The following is a 20702-nucleotide window of genomic DNA, read 5'->3' on the forward strand; positions in this document are numbered from 1 at the left end:
GCACTTCCGGATCGGCCCCACATGATATGACTTGATTCAGTTGGTAACTCCAGTGGCTAGATGAAATGTCTCAACTTGCCCTTCCGTACTTTGGCAATGGCCAAGGTATCATGTTTGAGGGGTGTCCTTCAGAGGCATCACCCAGTAAATTAAGCTTTTGAAGAGTGGAAGATATTTATGCTGGAAACTGTAGAGAAGCTACGCCATGACAGTGCATATTCCTCTGTGGTTCTTATTACAAAGTACACGAAGTAAACCACACTTGAAATTCTTTGCAAGTGCTTAGGTGTCCTGGGGGAGGGGAACATGCCCTCACAGAGTCGATTTCAGGCCATATATTGCACACAGTCATAATTTTGAACGTGGGAAGGAGTGGCATATAAATTTGGAACTTTAATGTGGTTTCTGTTTATAATGTGCCAATATTAATTGAAGATATTTGCATTTCTAGTGCCTACCAAAATGTGCTGCCTGAAACATTTTTTTTTACCTCATCAAACAAGGCATTATTTGTGCTGCACATGTTAATTTCCGCACAGAACACTTACAAAATTTAACACGTGCTGTTCTATTTTCCATTATTTATTTACAAGGAGAGAAATCACACAGATGTTAACGTTTGGAAGTATATTTCAGTATATGATACCTTTCTCATTTTTGACTTGAAGTAGTAATTTTTCTTTAAGTAATAGTGGACTATAATGCTGACAACACCGGGCCTTCCTAATTCCCCCTCCATTCCTCTTCACAGACTGTGTCCCCATATTGGCTTCCTGCCTTCCTGGCATCGTCTACCTCTGTGCCTTTACACGTGTAGGCCCCAGCCTGGGGACCAGGGGTTCCCTCATCCGTGTTTCTTGTGCCTGTGGAAGGTCCTCTTGTCCTGCTAGGCTCAGATCAGAGCCTTTTAAATTTCCTCGTCATCTTCCCCCTCCTCTCCCCTCCAGTGTGAATGAGTTTACTTTCCTCCTCGTTTCCAAGCACCCTCACTCCTGGTGCGTGCATTTCGTCCTCTGTATGTGTTTGCTTGCCTGTCTGTCCCAGTAATTGTGACTCTGAAGGGCAGTATTTATGAATTCTCTCTTGCCTAGTACAATGCTTTCCATTATAGATACCTGGAAAACGGACAATGGGTTAAATTGAATTGCTTGTTGAACCGCAGTTTTGAATGTCAGCTGTCTTGTTTTGTATTTTTCTTATGTTTGGAGTCCACTGAAAAATACTTACTAAAGGACTTGAGCTTTGTAATATGTGAAAATGGAAACAAAAGTTTCTATAACTAGTATTCAATTTCTGAAAGGACTTTGGATTGATGAGTATTATTATTACACATAAACTTTTAATATATTTCTAAGTTGGGAAAAGCATCTATGATGAAAAATGCTGGAAGGTTGACTACAGTGAAGAAATCATTTTTTTTTTTCCTTGCACCAGAAAAACCAATCATGAACCACCTCTCCCTTTGATTCATGACTAGATTTTATTTATTGCCTGTTCTGTACCACATGTTTGAGGCGCTTTTGTCAGCTATTAATATATCTGATGTTATTGCTGTGTTGACGTTGATATTAATGATTTGCCTTTCAGCAGTATTTTTCTGTGTTGTTTGGTTTGGTGAGTCTGTTTGGGAATTATTCAATAAAGGTGGTTTAAAAAGAAATCAGACCTTAATCTGAAAGTAGAAAGTAATCCATTACAGTCAATTTGGAAAGTTTGTGTTGTTTTGCTTTGGTTGCTACGTTTATTACTTTTACTACATACTTTCAATGCATGAGTGCAAACATATATGCATAAATATGTGTGGTTTCAATATCAAAATGAATTTTAATTCTGAGGACTAGAAAAAATAAGGTCGTCTGAAAGCTCCCCTCTGAATAGGGGTGATAGCCAATCTTGAATGTCAATCCGTGGGAATTTGTTGATTGAAATAGCTTATTTTATTATAAACTGATTCCAGTTACTAGATAGTTGATGAGTGTGATGCAAAGGACTGTGTCATAGCAGCAATCTGACATTGTCATTTATTTTCAAAATCTTTTCAAAGTTTCTTGAGCAAATGTTGTGGGTGTTTGAGGCAGTAATAGACAGTATAGCTAGCTACATGCTACTGCTAAGACGCTTCAGTGGTGTCCGACTCTGTGCGACCCCATAGACGGCAGCCCACCAGGCTCCGCCGTCCCTGGGATTCTCCAGGCAAGAATACTGGAGTGGGTTGCCATTTCCTTCTCCAATGCATGAAAGGGAAAAGTGAAAGTGAAGTCTCTCAATTGTGTCTGACTCTTAGCGACCCCATGGACTGCAGCCCACCAGGCTCCTCCGTCCATGGGATTTTCCAGGCAAGAGTACTGGAGTGGGGTGCCATTGCCTTCTACATGATGGAGGTCAAATCCTGTCTCCTCCCTTTCCTTGCTGTGTGATATTGGACAACTTGCTTAACTTCTCTTAGCCTCAGTTTCCTTTGTTTGTTGTTGTTGTTTAGTCAGTATGTCGTGTCTAACTCTTTTGTGAACCCATGGACTGGGGCCCACCAGTCTTCTCTGTCCATGGGGTTTTCTAGGCAAGAATACTGGAGTGGGTTGCCATTTCCTTTTCCAGGGGATTTTCCTGATCCAAGGATCGAACCCTCATCTCCTGCATTGGCAGGCAGATTCTTTACCACTGAGCCACCAGGGAAGCCCCTTCCTCTTTTTAAGTGGAGGTAATAGTAGTACCTGTTTTTTAGGGTTGTTGTGAAAATTAGATGTTCATAAGAATGACTAGACTAGAGTCAGTGAGATTATGACATAAACTTTAAAAACCAAGATCTAAATTTTGGAATAAGTTTCTATTTCAATAACATGAAATATATATGAATATTTATTAGAAAATAAAAGCACTGTAAGTTGACATTTTGTGCAAAATCCATTATACATAGTCATCGTTGTCTGGTAGAAAGGTGAATCAGGAAAAGTAAATAGAGTGACTGAATTTAAAGCTAAATGCGTTGAGAATGAAACAAGAACCTCTCTGGTACTTTAATCATTCCCAGACTCAAAATCATGTACTTTCAATGTACCAGTGTTCTTTGAAATTGTTACATGGGCTCTGGAAATAGTTATACCTATTCAAATGCCTAATCCAATAACCTGGAAATTGCTCTTCAGTCTTTTAAACTACTGAATGGAATAAGAATAAGGGCATTAGCCAGTCTTGAAGGCCACACCATGGGAATTTAGTGACTGAAAAATAAGGTTTTTTAGAAGTTGACCCCAGTTATTAGATAGACTGATGACAATGGTGATGCAAAAGATCATGAAGACTAATGACTTCTCTTATTTGTAATAACTAGAAAGGAAACTTCAAGTCTCATAGTTGTGTTGACACATCATGTCAAACACAAGATGAAATGTGAAAAAATCCCACTTAACATCTTTTTTCATATTATTTTATAAACCAATGTTGAAATTGTTCACTTCTAATTCAGATGTACAGATTTCTGTGCATACCTAATGCATATAGTCTCCTGTTTGGATCTGAGATGAGCAGTTATAGATTAGGCATATTAGTGTATAGTTGCCAAGGAAACATTTGGTTTTTTACCTCAAAGCTAAAATTCACAATAATGACTAATACATGAGTTAACAGTGTATTTTAAAATTTCCAAGTTACAAAATCATTAAATACTAGAAGCATTTACCCACGAGCACATTATTATTCAGTTTTCTTAGCCTCGGTTATATCCTTTCTGAAAACGACCCTCAAACCCACTTGTCCACCTGTCTCTGCTGCAGTCTTCCGCTCGGCCCTAACCCATCTGTCTGGATGACTCATGACCACTCATCGCAAGGCTAGAACTTACTGTCTTTTCCCATACATTCCCTTTCTGCCTTTCAGTTTTTATGTTGCTGAATCCACCGCCGTCTCCTAGCCAGGATAACCCAGGTCCTCTGAAAGATCTCTGGCTTTGACTCCACCAATGGGTCTCACGAGTACAATCCTTCTGTGGCTGTTACTTGCTCATTTACTCCTCTAAGCATTCTGCCTTCTGCTTTTCCACCTTTCCTTTATTCCTTGTATTTAATTACTTGCTGCCTGTGCTCTCTACCAGTTTGCTCCCACCTACCACTCTTCCTTGTTGCCCATTCCTATCACTGGAACCAAGCCCTTTCCCGCTCCTGTTCCCCAGTCCCACAGCCGCCCCCAGGACTACCTCTGTGTTATTCTTTAGGCACCAAATAGATGATGACTCTGCCTTTTTCAGGCAGCCCACTTAAACACTCACCTGAATGGGTGGCATTCAGGGACCCATAGAGATTTGGGTTCTTTACCTCCTGCACATCTTTAGATCTCTGTAAAGGTAGGTACTGTTTGGAATAGTCATATGTTAATGTAAGTGTTTTGTGACCCACAAGCATAGATTTACTATTCCAAAAACACAATTAAAAAAAAACCAATCAGGAAACCTAGGAAATGTATGAAGAGGAAAATAAAGTTGCCTACAGTCTGATCTCTTAGTGATGACCACTGTTCATAATTAAGTGATGAATATTCATTTAATAGTTCTTATGAGACTGATAGGAGCCTTTGTAAAGCTGCATTTGGGGTAGGTGATGAATTATACAAATAGTAGAAATAGTACTGGCTCAGGGCATTTCAGAAGTCAGAGGCAAGGTATTTGCAAGCATCTTTCTTAGTGTGTTTTGGTTTGATATTTAAATTAGAATTTCCTTTTGAGAAGAGCAGGAGGTCATAATTAGAGTGAAATTATATAAAATCTGTGCTTAGCTTCTTGAATGGAAGATAGTTTCCCTCACAGGAGTGTTCTGCATATAGAATTTATGTGGTTTCTTTTCCATGTAGATTTCACAAAGAATTTTTATCACATATAATTTAAATGTAACCTGAAATAACTGCCCTTTAAAAACAGCCCTTCGCTAAATTGTGTTGAATTGTATAATCTGTGTATTTTTATAATGTACATTTAAAAATGTACATTATAAATGTACATCATGTTTTAAATACAAAGTAGGCTTTATTAATGCTATTTATCTACCTTCATTGCTTTAGGAAAAACAAATTTGACTTGCTTTTTATTATGTTGTTTTATTACTATATGTAATTATACAATATGTACTCTATTCTTATGTAAATAAATTGACAAGGATCAGATTATGAAGGACAGATGGCAGAAGTATCTCATTCTTTGAATTCAGTATGGCTTTGTTTTAAACTTATTTTCCAGCTTATAAATAAATGATCAAATCTAAAGTGTTCTACAAAAATAGTAAGAATTGGTGTGACCCTTAAAACACAGCAATGCATTGTTTCTTCTGCTCCAAGCGGAGGGGATTTGCTTGTTCCGATGGTACATCAAATAATTCCTTGGTATCTTGGGAAACAGGCCCTAGTGTTTTTGCATCAGGAACTGCTCTCACTTGACAGAATTTTAATTACTGTGTGTTCTTCACTTTTGTGATCACCAGGTTCTCTTATTCAAGTACCTTCCGTTGAGAGAGGGAAACTTAGTAAAGTTCGCCTGGGTTCATTGTCTTTGAAAAAGGAAGGAGAAAGACAGTGCTTCTTGTTTACAAAACACTTTTTAATTTGTACAAGAAGTTCAGGAGGAAAGCTGCATCTGCTCAAGGTACTGGTTTTACATGACTATTCCATTTATGTTCCATGCACTTAAGAGGCATTGAGGTTAATTTAATTATGACTTTCCCATGCCTGCTATCATAAAATAGGTTATTACAATATCATGATGAGGTAATATACAGTTGCCAACCTTGACATTTACTGTGTTGTCAGTTAAATCCAAAGTAATAGAAATGTAAGTGCAATTGCCATAAAGAAGGGTAGTTAAAATCATAACGTGGACCAAATTACTAGTTGTTGACTGAGCTCAAAAATCTTGTCAAATGACTGCAGTGTACTGATTGTGTAACATTCGCTAAATGCTATTTTATCTTACTCAGTACCAAGAGTGAGAAAACTACGGCCCACAGCTTGCTGCTTCTTTTTAATAATAAAGTTTTATTGGAACACAGCCACAACTCATTTCCTTCCTTATTGTATACCTGGCTGTTTTCATGCTTTCTAAAATGGCAAACTTAGTGGCAATAGAGATCATATGGCTTGCAAAGCCTGAAGGATTTACTAGCTGGCCCTTTACAGAAAAAGTTTGCTTATCTGTACCTTCTGTTATTAGTGCCTGGAAATATTACCCAGCATCACAACAACAGCGTTCTACTGCTTAAGTCACTTACTGGTTGTAGAGTTCTACCCTTTGCTGAGCTGCATTCACTCTGTGGGGCCTCTGAGGTGCCATATAATCCTCCATAGACCGACTCGTTAAATTTTACAGACGTTGGGAATGAGAGTCAGACGGTGGGGAAGAATCATGAAGCTCAATGAATTCAATTACTTTTACACATTTAAATTTAATTTTGGGCTCTATGAAAAATTAGTTTCAAAACTGAATTGCTGTTTCTTCTGTGGCAGTTCGAATGTAAGGTTTACAGATCACAGCTTCCCAACCTTTGCAAGACTCTCAGCCTCTTAATGAAAAATTGGTCTGTTTCCAGACAGGTGGAGTTCTGTCTCTAATAGAATGTACCTTGGTCGAGGAGCCTGATGCGAGCGATGATGACTGTAAGTCACATTCTATCACTTAGAATTATATTAGCATTAAATAGTCCTATGGTTTTTATTCATTTATAGCTAAGAAGAGCTGCTTCAGGAGACAGGAAAGACATTAAGAATAAATTCCCTGAATTCATTTATATATGAAAAATTCTGTTCAACTGTTTAACCTGTGACCCCAGTTAAGCCATCTTTGGAAATTTACATTTTACTGAATTTGTCTTGTGACAGTGACTTTGCAGAGGCAGAGAAGAAAGTAATTGAATTAGAATGTTGGAATTCTGTAATTTATGGAACATTTTTAAAAAGCCATGAATTGACATGGAGAGCAGGACCCTAGTCTTGAGTAACCCACCGATCTCAGATTTTTCATCTGCTTATGAGCTTAACAAAGCTGTCCCCATGCTTGAGAAGTACTGTATCACTAAAAGGAGATTCTGGACTTAAATGCACATTGGTTGTATTACTAGGACCTTGAGAAAGCAGTTATCACTCATATTTTTGTATTCATATCTAATTGTTTGATTTATGTGTGTTGAAGCCAAAGGTTCTGGCCAAGTGTTTGGACACTTGGATTTCAAAATAGTGGTGGAGCCTCCTGATGCTGCCCCTTTCACTGTGGTCTTGTTAGCACCTTCCCGCCAGGAGAAAGCTGCCTGGACAAGTGACATCAGTCAGGTAAGCAAGTGACTTTGGCCCCAAGTTGGTTTTTGTTTGTTTTAAATTTCACAGCATAAACTTTTGGGATGCAGTTTTAGAGTCAATTTATTTTTATTAGAAAATTTTATCTGGTTACTGTGGTCATTGTCTTCAAGTATTGAATCATTTGTTGTTGTTTGTTTGTTTAAAATTTACCTAAATGTTGTCATTGTATTTTGCGTCCTGGGCATTTTTGTACAAGCCAGTATACACTTGTGTTGGACAGTGGTTTTGTTTGTTTGTTTGTTTGGAGAGTGATAAAATTGCCCCGTGAGTAGTAAATTCTCCAGTGACCTCATTAGTTTTTTTTTTTTTTTTTTTTGCTTATTTGTTGCTGAGATAGGAAAATGGTGAGAGATGTAAAAATAGCCAGCAAGGAGTGTGGAATCAAATAAAAAAAGAGATACTGTCTGTAGTGTTAGGCCTGAAAATGAGTTCCTGTATTTTATATAGAAAAAGTTAGGGAACAGATTTGCTTATCTTTCCTTGATCAGCACTGCCTGGTTAGAGAATTGCTACGTTTATTCAGGATTTAAAAAAAATGTCAAAACTAGTGATGATTGGACTTGGGCATTCTTCAAGCCAAGCTCCACATTAATTTTGGCTCCATTAACCAATCTAGGTGAAAAGGGAAGCTGTGAAGGAAAATATTAAAGCTTAATCATCTTCAGAGTTGTGAACTGAAGGATGATTGGGGCAAACAGAAAAGGAATATGTTATAGATCCCATTGTCTTCCTTTTCTGAAGAGCTCTTAGTAATTTATATACGCCTTAGATATAAATATGAACTATCAATATATCATAGTCTTTCAGATACTTAATTTTTTCTTTTTTAAAAAACAAATTTTTAATATTTTTTTTTATTTTTGGCCTTGCTGTGAGCCATGCAGGATCTAAGGTCCCCGACCAAGAACTGAACCTGTGCCCTCTTCATTGGGAGGGCAGAGTCTTAACCACTGGACCCTAGGAAAACCCCTTAATTTTTTTCTAAGTAACTGAAAACCAAAAATAGAAAGAAAATGAATGTGCAAGTTAATTATTTTTATATGTCAAAGAAGTTTTACTAGACTTAATCTAATTTGTCCTTTACAATAATATTCTGAAGGTAAACAGAAACGGTAGTCCCATTTCACAAGTACGAAAACTGAGGTTCAGAAGGTTAATAAGCATTTGTCCAAAGTTACACAACTGTGCTGGGTCATGACTTAAACCTAATCCAGGTCTTTTATTACTACTCTAAATATCCTCTACTGGAATTCCAGATTTTTACTGCTTTTCTTCCAGGACTGTTTTGATGATGAATAAACAGCTGAAGTCAAGGTGCTTCTTTTCTGTTTAACAAAGAAACAAAAATATGGAATCATGTATATTTGCATAATTACACACTTATGGTGATTTACTAATACTTTCATTAGCTCTAAGCTGTATAAATTAATACTATATTTAAGTCTGTGGAATGCATCTTTTACCTTAAGAAACTCTGAATCAGTCATTGATTCTGTGAACGTTAACTGAGCAATCACCCTGTGCTGCCAGGCATTGTGTAGGTACCAGGGGTTTGGCAACGATCCTTGCTCTCAAGGAGACAGATTAGTAGAGAAGAAAGGGAAGTAGACAACTTAATGCAACAAAATTTTGTATGTGTTGTGAAGCCAAGATAAGCAGGAAGAATGGGGAGAATTAGAGTTGTAGACAAAGATGTTTTTCCAGCTTCTTATAGTTTCTACCTTATGACATAACTGGGGTGCCTAAGATTCAGAGCTGATAAAAACTTTAAGCGATCTTACTTAGGGGGCCAGGTGAGGCATCTCTAAGAGAGAAAAGACCTTTGAAGTGTATGAATGATTCTGTGCCCGGTCTTTTAAAGAAAGGATCTAATACTTTGCCTCCCAGAAGCATTCAAGTGATCCTCTCTACTTAGACTACATTTTAGCAGGAAATACCAACCCACTCCAGTATTCTTACCTGAAAAATTCCATGGTCAGAGTAACCTGGCAGACCATAGTCCATGGAGTAGCTGAGTTGGACGCGACTGAGTTCGCACGTAGACTACATCTTGAATTAGGTGTACAATTTCTTCCTATTTCTCCAAGTTTCTATGGCTAATATACTAGTGTACTAGATTATATGTACAATTGAATTGGAGAAGGAAACAACAGGAAATTGTGTCTTTCTGAGTGACAGTGATATCATGATATGAAATTACTCTGTTCTGCTGCTGCTGCTGCTAAGTCTCTTCAGTCGTGTCCGACTCTGTGCAACCCCATAGACAGCAGCCCACCAGCCTCTCCCATCCCTGGGATTCTCCAGGCAAGAATACTGGAGTGGGTTGCCGTTTCCTTCTCCAGTGCATGAAAGTGAAAAGTGAAAGTGAAGTCGCTCAGTCGTGTCCTACTCTTTGCGACCCCATGGACTGCAGCCTACCAGGCTCCTCCGTCCATGTGATTTTGTGTTCAGTAGAACCTTAATATTGTGTGGTTTTGATACTTAAAATTTCAGCCATTCAACAAATATATTTATGCAGTGATAACATATGCCAGGCACTATCTCGGTGCTTGTGATATATCGTGGACAGGAGGCAACAACAACAAAAATTCCCTGACCTTGTGTAGCTTACAGTCTAGTGTGGGGAAACTGAAAACAATGTAAAGATAATAAATATATAATATTTTATGTTAGAAGGTGATAGGGCAGGTTGAGAAGGATTGGGCTGCTGGAGGTAGGTGTGGGTCAATACAATTTTGAAAAGGTGATCATCTCATTTTGAAGACAACATGTAAACAAAGACTGTGGCGAGTGATGGAAATACCATGTAGATATATAACAAAGGGAAAGTCATTCCACACGGAGGGAACAGCTGCTACAAGCACTCTAGAGTAGGAGATGGTATATTTTGAGCAATAGCATGAAGGTTAGATGTGGCTGAAGGGGAATGTTGAGAGGGAAAGTAGAAAAGGGGGAAGTAATTTCAATGGAGTTGTTAAGTAAGCAGTGGGGTATGGATGCTCAGTGCTTGGAGGGAGGTCCATGTGTGAGACTCTCTGCCTTTTAGATGATATTTAAGGCCACAAGACTGTTGAGATCACCCAGGGAGTCAGTATAGATAGAAATGAGGAGAAGCCCATGGAGTGAGTGAGGAGTCACAGAGAACAGCAAAGAAGAGAAGGAACCAGTAATGCAATTGGAGGATAGCCAAGAGGGTGTGGTGTCTTGCAAGGCAAATGAAGAAAATGTATCAAAGAGGAGGGAGTGGTTATGAGTCAACTGCTTCTAAAAGAAGTTATGGTACATATATAAACTGGAATATTACTCAACCATAAAAAGGAATGAAATTGGGTCATTTGTAGAGATATGGAGGGACCTAGAGTCTATCAAACAGAGTGAAGTAAGTCAGAAAGAGAAAAACAAACATCATACATTAATGCACGTGTGTGGAATCTAGAAAAATGGTACAGATGAACCTAGTTCCAGGGCGGGAATAGAGACGTAGACATAGAGACCAGACAAGTGGACACGGTGAGGGGAGGGTGAGATGAACTGGGAGATTAAGTGTGACATAGGTACACTGCTGCTGCTGCTGCTGCTAAGTCGCTTCAGTCATGTCCGACTCTGTGCGACCCCATAGACGACAGCCCACCAGGCTCCCCCGTCCCTGGGATTCTCCAAGCAAGAACACTGGAGTGGTACACTACTGTGTGTAAAATAGATAGCTAGTGGGAACCTGCTGTATAGAATAGGGAACTCAGCTCCATGCTCTGTGATGACCTAGGGGCCTGGGATGTGGGGGAGGGACAGAGGCTCAAGAGGGAGGAAACATATGTGCACATATAGCTGATTCACTTTGTTGGACAGCAGAAACCAGCACAACATTGTAAAACAATTACACTCTAAAAAAAAATGTTGAGCCAGATAGTGAGCGTTCTGAGATACTTAGTGATTTTCCTGACACAGGGTTTGAATGGTGGGTGGTGGGGACAAAGTGCTCCCCTATCGACTGAGCCTCGTCTACTGCCCAGCAGCCTGCATCTCAACTGGGCTTTGTTCTCCGCTTAAAACATTTTCATTTTATAGGGCAAACTGTGTGCTATACATACATCGATGAAATTTGTCAGTCTCCCAAATATGCCTCTGGGCATATTCATTATTGATAAGACGAGCCTACAGAATGCTTGAAGTGTACCTTCTAATATTTTATCATATATATGTAAAAATATGGATATGAAAAGGGACCAGAAATACTCCCAACACCCAGATCACTAAATAAATGTTTATCAAAGTGTCTTTCACAGATGATTACCTGAAGGGTTTTTTTTTTTAATGCAGATTCCTGAACCCACATTCCAGACACCCCCTCAGGTTTAACAGGCTCCACTGATCACTTTTGCACAATAAGTTTTGAGAAACTCTGTTCTGAAAATCAAGTATTTTCATCTCTGAAACCTTCACAGTCCTGCCATACAAAAATAATTCAACAGTTTGCCTCTAGGTGCATATATGCATCATTTTTTGCTTTTTACATCTTCCTATATTCCTATGAGTTCTTTGTATCAGTGTCTCCTAATGGTAACATATGTTTATTCTACCATGTTCACTTAGGCTTCCCCTTTGACTCAGCGGGTAAAGAATCTGCTTGCCAATGCAGGAGATGTGGGTTCGATCCCTGGGTCAGGAAGATCCCCTGCAGAAGGAAATAGCAATCCACTTCAGTATTCTTGGCTAGGAACTCCCATGGACAGAACCTGGTGGGCTGCAGTCCATGGGGTCCCAAAGAGTCCAACATGACTGAGTAACTAAGCACACATCATGTTAACTTACCACTTTTCTAGCTCTTTCTGAATAATTAGGCATATGGGCAGTTTCAAAGTTTCTGCACTAATATATGATGGGATGGTGCTAACCATCTTTGCACCGGGAGTTACTCCTCCTTTCAAGGCCCCTTTTTGGTGTATCTTACCCACAGGCATATGGCTGGTGCAGGGGGCCTGATCACTTTCATGATTTCATGATACATGACTCGAAACACCCCAAGAAATGCATGACTCATCTCTTCTAAGTCCTGCCAGTGCTGAATTTTGTCATGTTTGTCACATAGCCTCATTTAATGGAAAAGTGGTATTCCTTCCTAGTGGTTTTAATTACTTTTGTAATTATCAGTGAGACTAACATTTCCCACCATATCTATTTCTTGTCTGTTTATACCAGATGGACATTTATTCGTTGAAGCTATGCTCGTAGATACCCTCCCTGTCCTAGGGAAATGAACATTTTCTTTCAATCTAAATTATGAATATATTCTCAATAATTTTGTCCTTATTTTTGTCATTTTTTTGTTTTGTATGATTTTAATTTTTTCTGGCTTAATTTGACTCCACCTTGCTAAACCATTGTACCATGTTATACTAATCACATGTAGCTCTTACTTGAAATAATAAAGTGGTGCCTAAGTATTGACACAATCTCAGTTTCACATAGAGAACTCTGTATGAAAATTAAGACTTTTAGCTTTGTCAGGCCTGTCTCTTTGAAGCTGTAATTTTTAGAAGTAACAATTGCTTGAATGATTAATTATACTTTTAGCTCCGCCAGCAAGGTCATAATTAACCGTTGGTGCCTCCAACAAAATGTGCAAGTGGTTAATGGTCTTGACCAATAATTCTTCCCTTTTTCATCTATTTATAGGGAAAAATTTGAAGCTGAAGATTTGACCGTTCATTTCAATATAGTGCATTCATTTGCGCATGTCTTACTGTGATACATAATGGAGTATTAAACAGATTTTTCTGTAATTATGGATATTAACTAAAATGCAGAATTAAAATTCACCTCTGAGCTTCTTGGTTTGGGCAGATGTGTCAAAATATAGACAAATTTGTAGCATGCTCTCATGCTTCCTCCCTTAAAATAGCTTCTCTGGAATCAATAGGGAATTTTTTACTTTAATATAAAAGGGTGGTTTAAGAGAAAAATTAAGTTTACTTTTTTTCCCACTCCTTAGAAGTATTAGGAAGATAGAAAGGTATGGTGATGCAATAGATTACTGACCTTTGACCAGATACTTCCTTAAGCAGGACTTGCAGAAAAGCCTACTAGAGGGAATTCCCTGGTAGTCCAATGGGTAGGACTCCGCATTTCCACTGCAAAGGGCACAGGTTCCATCCCCAGTCAGAGAACTAAGGTCCCACAAACTGTGTGGTGCAGCCAAAAAAAAAAAAAGAAAACAAAAAAGCCCAACCAACCAACCAAACAAAAACTCTGCTGCAAAAGCCATTGTCAACCTTCCTTCAAGGACCAACTGCTTCAAAATTACCTGGGTCTAACAATCCCACTACTGGGCATGTGCCTAGTCACTCAGTCATGTCCGACTCTTTGTGACCCCGTGAACTGTAGCCTGCCAGCCTCCTCCATCCATGGGATTTTCCTTGCAGGAATACTGGAGTGGGTTGCCATGGCCTCCTGCAGGGGGTCTTCCCAACCTAGGGATCGAACCCGCATCTCCTGTGTCTTCTGCATTGCAGGCAGATTTTTTTCCACTGAGCCACCATGACCTGCGAGAACCTAACTGAAAGACATGCATGCACCCCAGTGTGTATTGCGGCACTCTTTACAATAGCTAGGACATGGAAGCAACCTAGATGCCCATCGACAGAAAAATGGATACAGAAATTGTGATGTACACACACACAATGGAATATTCAGTTCAGTTCAGTTGCTCAGTCATGTCCGACCCTTTGTGACCCCATGGACTGCAGCACACCAGGCCTCCCTGTCCATCACCAACTCCCTGAGTTTACCCAAACTCATGTCCATTGAGTCGGTGATGCCGTCCAACCATCTCATCCTCTGTCGTCCCCTTCTCCTCCTGCCTTCAATCTTTCCCAGAATCACGGTCTTTTCCAATGAGTCAGCTCTTCGCATCAAGTGGCCAAAGAATTGGAGTTTCAGCTTCAACATCAGTCCTTCCAATGAACACCCAGGACTGATCTCCTTTAGGATGGACTGGTTGGATCTCCTTGTAGTCCAAGGGACTCTCAAGAGTCTTCTCCAACACCACAGTTCAAAAGCATCAATTCTTCGGTGCTCAGCTTTCTTTATAATCCAACTCTCACATCCATACATGACTACTGGAAAAACCATAGCCTTGACTAGACGGACCTTTACTCAGCTATTAAAAAAAGAACACATATGAGTCAGTCCTAATGAGGCGGATGAACCTAGAGCCTATTGTACAGAGTGAAGTAAGTCAGAAAGAGAAAGACAAATATTGTATTTCTGGTTGGGTTAGTGATAAAGAACCTGCCTGCTAATGCAGGAGAAATAAGAGATGAGGGTTTGATCCCTGGGTTGGGAAGATCCCCTGGAGGACGGCATGGCAACCCACTCCAGTGTCCTTGCCTGGAGAACTCCATGAACAGAGGAGCCTGGCAGGCTACAGTCCGCCGGGTCGCAAAGAGTCGGACACGACTGAAGTGACTTAGCAGTAGCAGCCACCACGCGTGTGTATGGACTCTAGTAAGATGGTACTGATGAATCTCTTTGCAGGGCAGAGGCAGCAGTGGAGACATAGACGGAGAACAGACTTGTGCACCGTGTGGGAAGGAGATGGTAGGATGAATTGAGAGAGTAGCATGGAAGCATATACATTACCATATGTGAAATAGATAGCTAGTAGGAATTTGCTTTGTGACACAGGGAGCTCAACTCAGTGCTCTATGACAATCTAGAGGAGTAGGATGGGGTGGGAGATGGACAGAGATTCAAGAGGGAGGGGATATATGTATACCTGGGGCTGACTCATGTTGATGTATGGCAGAAACCAGCACAATATTGTAAAGCAATTATCCTCCAGTAAAAAAAATTTTTTTAATTACCTGGGGCTTTTATAAATATGCATATTCCCAGTCCTCTACCCCCCAGTCATAGTCATCACAAACTGAATTAGAATAGCCATGATCTAGGAATCTGCTTTTCTTATCTTACTGATTTTAAGGTTTATAGTAATTCACATAAATTGTGTCCTTAAAGTTCTATAACACCCTGGTTATTTTCATGTCTTTCTCTTTTAACTGTGTGAACTGGATTCATTTCCCCAGGGCTCAATCTCTTCTCCCCAACACAAGATATGTGCTTATATGACCATGAATATATATGATGGTTTCCAATATAAATATTAATATATTCATACACACATTCATAAATAAAAGTTCTATTGTAGTTTAACTTTCTTTCTGGAAGAGAACTCTTTCTTCAGTGTAGCAGTACTGAAAATGCCAAATGGAAATGAGATAAAAGCAAAATATTCTGGTTGAAGTAGAATTGGTAAACCCAGAGCCCCTAGGAGTCCTGTTTGTTCAAAATCATATTGTCACTGAACCCTGTCTGTGGAGCCTCTAATAGGTAAAAAGTCCATTTCAAAACCACTTCTCTGTTATAAATATACCATAATATATTTTATATACACATGTATGTATATGTGTGTATGGGCTTCCCTGGTGGCTCAGTGGTAAAGAATTCGCCTGCTAATGCAGGAGATGTGGGTTCACTCCTTGGGTTGGGAAGATCCCTTAGAAAAGGAAATGGCAACCCATTCCAATATTCTTGCCTGGGAAGTCCTAGGGACAGACGAGCCTGGCCAGCTACAATCCATGGGGTCACAAAACTTAGCTACTAATCAACAGCAACATAGTGTATACGTGTGTGTGTGTGTGTGTGTGTATTTTTTTTTCATCCATCCCACAGATAGATGTGTCAGATAGCAAAGACCTTTTTGTACAATTAAATGTGATTTTTTATTACATGGTCTTTTGATCTCTGGTTCAGATTGCATGTATATTTCCTTCTGAGACTTGAGTGTAAGTAAAAATTTCTTTTTCTTTCTATTGAAAATAATTTAATGCTTGACACAATGGATCAGAAAGATTTACGAAATGAGATCTGACACTGGATAATAAGATGTTCAAAAGTGGTCACATAAATCTTCTCTTTTGGATCTAAAACATTTATCTCAAGTTTCAATTCTGGCAGTGTGGAGGACTGCACTGATTTAGATCCCCTCTGGCTACAAAACCAGAAATATTTAATACATAAAATCAGTATAATAAAAAATTTAATTCATTGATGATATTTATAAATATAAAAGGAAATCTCTAGTTGCCAGAAATAACAGGGAAATTTAGTCAGAGCAAACAGCATGTAAACTGAAGACACAGAGACTCGAGAATGATTTAAGCCTGGTTATTGGTCCCATGCCTGAGGGGTATTAACAAAAGGAGCCAGGGTTAGCCTTGGGCGCCTTAAAGGAACTGAGATTTCTGTTTAAAGCCTGAGCGTTGGAAGGCGGTCCCGTGCATGAAATAAGAACTCAAAAAAATACCCATTTGTCCTGGGAAATCATAAAGAAGTCTGTCTTTGTCTTGAGTTCTGAATTTTTTTAAATCTCCTTTGAGAAAAACAAATGCATTTCTGGCCTATGGATTTGAAATTCAGATTCACAATATTCACATGGTGTGAAAATTCCAAACTGAGAAATTAATGCAGAAACAATTTTTGGCCTGTTGCTAACCCAAGAATGCTTGGGAGAAGCAAACACAAAGTCACTGCATTAGCAACACCTCAACAGTTCAGGGCTCATGACAATGTGCTCAAAATCAAAGATTACAAATCTTTTGAGTAACTGATCTATCATGAATGAGAGTCAGAAGAGGCAGTAAGCAGTATAATTAGCACTGCTGGAACTTCATCTAATAGAGTGATAACTTAGAAAAGAAGGTTTAAAATAAAGTATGAAAGGAAAGGAGGGAAGGAAGAAGAAAGGAAAGAAAAGATCGCTATGTAAAAAGGATCCAGACTTACCTTTCAAAGATCCAAATAGAATATCTAGACATAAAATCTATAGCCCTGAGACATCCTAAGGCTGTTGTCTGATAACTATGCTGTTGCTTAGACTGTTAAAGGAAATTGAAGAACACTGTTTACTTTCCACAATTCTCACCAAACAGCATCTCTGTCCTCCCACTTCCTGTGTTGGTTACCCAGGTAACATCTTCATTCTGCTCAGAAAAACTGAGAGTGAAAAGTCTAAAGAACAGCTAGAAATGTTGCTAGGGTGAAGGATCACTTAACCCCTCCTTCCTCTCCCTGTCTGTATGCAACATCTATCCCCATGCTCCCAAATCTCGCTCGTAGTTTCATAAGAATGGGGATAGTGCTAAACCATTTTCCCATTGGAATTAGGAAAGTGAATTTAAAGTGGTTTACCTTACTCATCTTTGAAACTCTCTTATATATTCTTTCTCTGCTCCCTGCCCTCATCTCCCAGCATTTAGCCCAGTATCTGTCACATAGGCACATACTTAGTAAATGCAGACATGAGACCCTCATTTAGTAAAATCCCTAATGCCGTATAATCAGTGCATCTTCTTGGTGCTCATGAGAATCCAAAAAGGTAGACTAGTTTTGGTTAAGTTCTGTGTCACTCAAAAGACATTTGGCCATGTTTATTGCTTTTAAATATATTTGCATTTTCCGGTTTAAAATGGCCTAATAGTGATAGTCATCTTTGAATTTTACCCTGCTTTTTTTCTCTTGGTTTTATTCAGTAACTCATCAATTGCTATTATTGCTTTCTTCACAATATTTGTCTCCATCTGTTCCTCTTCATTCCCATGGTCTGCCTCAGCGGAGGCATGAATCATTTCATTTGTGACTCAGAATATCATCCTGATGATCTTGCCATTCAGTGAATTCCCCCAGCTGTAGATCTTTTAACTTGAACAAGGCGACTTAGAAACTGGTAGTGACTTCCCATCTGCCTGCTGGATATAATCCAGATTCAAGACTGCTGACTCCAGCTGACTTCCTCTTTCCTACTGTTTTCTCTGTTATAGATGCTCACACCAGCCAGACTCATCTCCTTGCTTTCCCCTGTATGCTCATGCTTAGAAATGAATGGAGTCATTGGCATCTCTTTTCACCTGGCCCTGACTGCGAGCTCTCCCTTTGGGGTCGTTATCGCCATTTTGAGGCCTAAGAGGATACCCCTCCTACTGGTAGCTTGGCTTACTGGTGGAAACACTGACTCCGTACAACTGGGTACTAATTTAGGGCAGTGCAGTTTCAGGACTTTGGGAAGAATACCACGTCTAACTTCCTGCTGCTGAAAACTGATGGGAGAAGCAGCATTTATTTATGCCTAAGGAAAAGCAGCCCATACATACCCTTTTCTGCAGAGTGTGACATTAGTGCTTGAAATCAGATAAGCAAAGGCAAGACCCATCCTTTGGGACTCACCACATAGTGGTTAGTTTGAATTTGTACTCTTCACCCAATGTTGAGGAAGTTTATAAGACATGATTTGATAAAAAACAAAACTGTAGTTACTTTAAAAGGATATTGTTGAGGACCATAATGTTCACGACATTATTCAATGTTTTCTTTATAAGACACATGAGATAATTTTCCTTTGGACAGAGAGTAGGATGATTTGAGGTTCTGTTAAGCCATGAATTTTGTAGTTGATCATATGGCTTCCTTTGAGTTGGCTGCCCCATGGCTCAGCTAATTTTGAGGACCATGTAGAACAAGTGTTTGGAACTTCTCAACATAAAGTATATGTGGTTGATTGGTTCCAGGCTTCATCTTATTATTTTCCACCCTTTATCCAAATCCTCTCTGATTTTCTTACTTACCTTGACTTTGTCTTACTATATGTATTTTTGTAATCCACCTATGGGAATAAGATATAGTATAAACTCACATATAAGCACATACCATCCAATTTATAGTCAGATAACCATAATTATTCATATAAAAAGGTAACTCAAGATTCCAAATGTTTAAAGAAATGAATTTAAGGGGAACTTTAAAATATTCTGCTTTACTCCCAGAAGTTAAGGTCCACTATACCTGATCATTGAAATAATGGCATAAAACACGAGGAAACAAATTTTTAAGGAACATTAAGTATGAAAATGGCTGATAGGCTAAGTAGGGGAATCAATAGTCAGGGGATGCTGGTAATCCAAAGTTTTTTATATGCATATTAATTCTTTTATTAGATATTGGGGTTTAGGATAAACCCTGAGCTCAGGAGCTGTGTGAAATTACTTGGCCATCAGTCTCCTCACATCATTTAATTATAATCATTAAGTAATACATGGTATCCTAGTAACTAAAAGTAATTTCTGATTTTAAAAACTGTTTAGATTTTTTTTCATTTTCTGTGTTGTTTAAAGGGAATGTGTATAATTCAAAATACTTCTCTAACCCAAAGTAATTGCAAAGGGAAATTTTGAATTGATAAGGCGTGGATGTAAATAAAGAAGGCAGAGCAAATTAGCAAAGTTCCGAGTTTTCTTCTTAGAAAGAAAAGAGAGGAGATGAACAGGGCTTTATGTATGGCAGAAACAGGAGAAATCATACAGTTCATCCTCACCAAACCAACACAGTGCCAATAGAAGCTGCTTGAGAAAAACTAGTAAAATGTGGGGATTTATTGGCAAAAAAGCCACAAAAAAGCAGGCACAGAGCTTACTAGTGAGAGAGAAGATGAATTCCATCCAAGGAAGCCACCATTTCTTCTCTGCCTGCCCCATACCATGCCCTGTGGTAGAGAAGGAATGTTGCAGAGGTGGTCACTAGGGGTATAAACTACTCAGGTTGTGTTGTGACTGCCAGAGGATTGTGCTGATGTGACATTGTGCTCAGAATCCTTGGGGAACACGTTCCAGGAAAATGTAGCCCTTATATCTATCCTGGGGCATTTGCTAGGTGCACAGTTTTGGTATTTGGATATTCAATCTGTTCATCAGTGTGTGATGTTTCCCCTCTGCGTGTGTGCGTGTATGTGTGTGAGTGTATACATGTGTGCATACCCATGCTTGCGTGCTTATGTGCCCAAATGAGAAACTGAATTGTTTTTATGACTGTAAATAATTCTACAAATACATACTCTGCCTAGGTTTTCATGTTGGTTGTAACTGTCTATTTTTTAATTTCACAGTGTGTGGACAACATACGGTGTAATGGTTTAATGACTATAGTGTTTGAAGAAAATTCCAAAGTTACTGTGCCACATATGATTAAGTAAGTGTGATAATCCTTTCTCTGACATTTTAATCAGGATCAAATTGGCGGAGAATGTAAAACCCTGAATAAAATATTGCTTCAGTGGGATTCAGCTTCATACTGTGAATACGTTTGACAGTAATGTGATAATTCATAATATGCCATTATAAATAATAAGACTATTGCAATGGTTTTTCAGATTCATAGTTTATTGACTCACAGCATAGGGATATAGTTTTTCATACTATTCAGAATGCCTTCCTCAGTACAAAAAGCCTATCACAATTTTCAAGTTCAGTATATAAAGTTGCGATAGCCAG

General features: G+C 38.9%; 1 protein-coding gene across 10 annotated transcripts in view; it reads left to right on the plus strand.

The window, feature by feature from the left end:
- RASGRF2 (Ras protein specific guanine nucleotide releasing factor 2) overlaps positions 1-20702 on the plus strand; it is a 240322-nt gene that overhangs the window by 106154 nt on the left and 113466 nt on the right. For all 10 annotated transcript variants that reach the window (XM_081503811.1, XM_081503812.1, XM_081503815.1 and 7 more), the window contains 4 exons: positions 5463-5623; positions 6564-6630; positions 7163-7299; positions 20318-20400. In XM_081503811.1, coding sequence (XP_081359937.1) covers positions 5463-5623; positions 6564-6630; positions 7163-7299; positions 20318-20400 — 448 coding nt within the window. The remainder of the gene's footprint in view (positions 1-5462; positions 5624-6563; positions 6631-7162; positions 7300-20317; positions 20401-20702) is intronic.

This window comes from Giraffa tippelskirchi, chromosome 6 (assembly GCF_054371585.1).
Source record: "Giraffa tippelskirchi isolate mGirTip1 chromosome 6, T2T-mGirTip1v1.2.pri, whole genome shotgun sequence".
Classification (NCBI taxonomy): domain Eukaryota; kingdom Metazoa; phylum Chordata; class Mammalia; order Artiodactyla; family Giraffidae; genus Giraffa; species Giraffa tippelskirchi.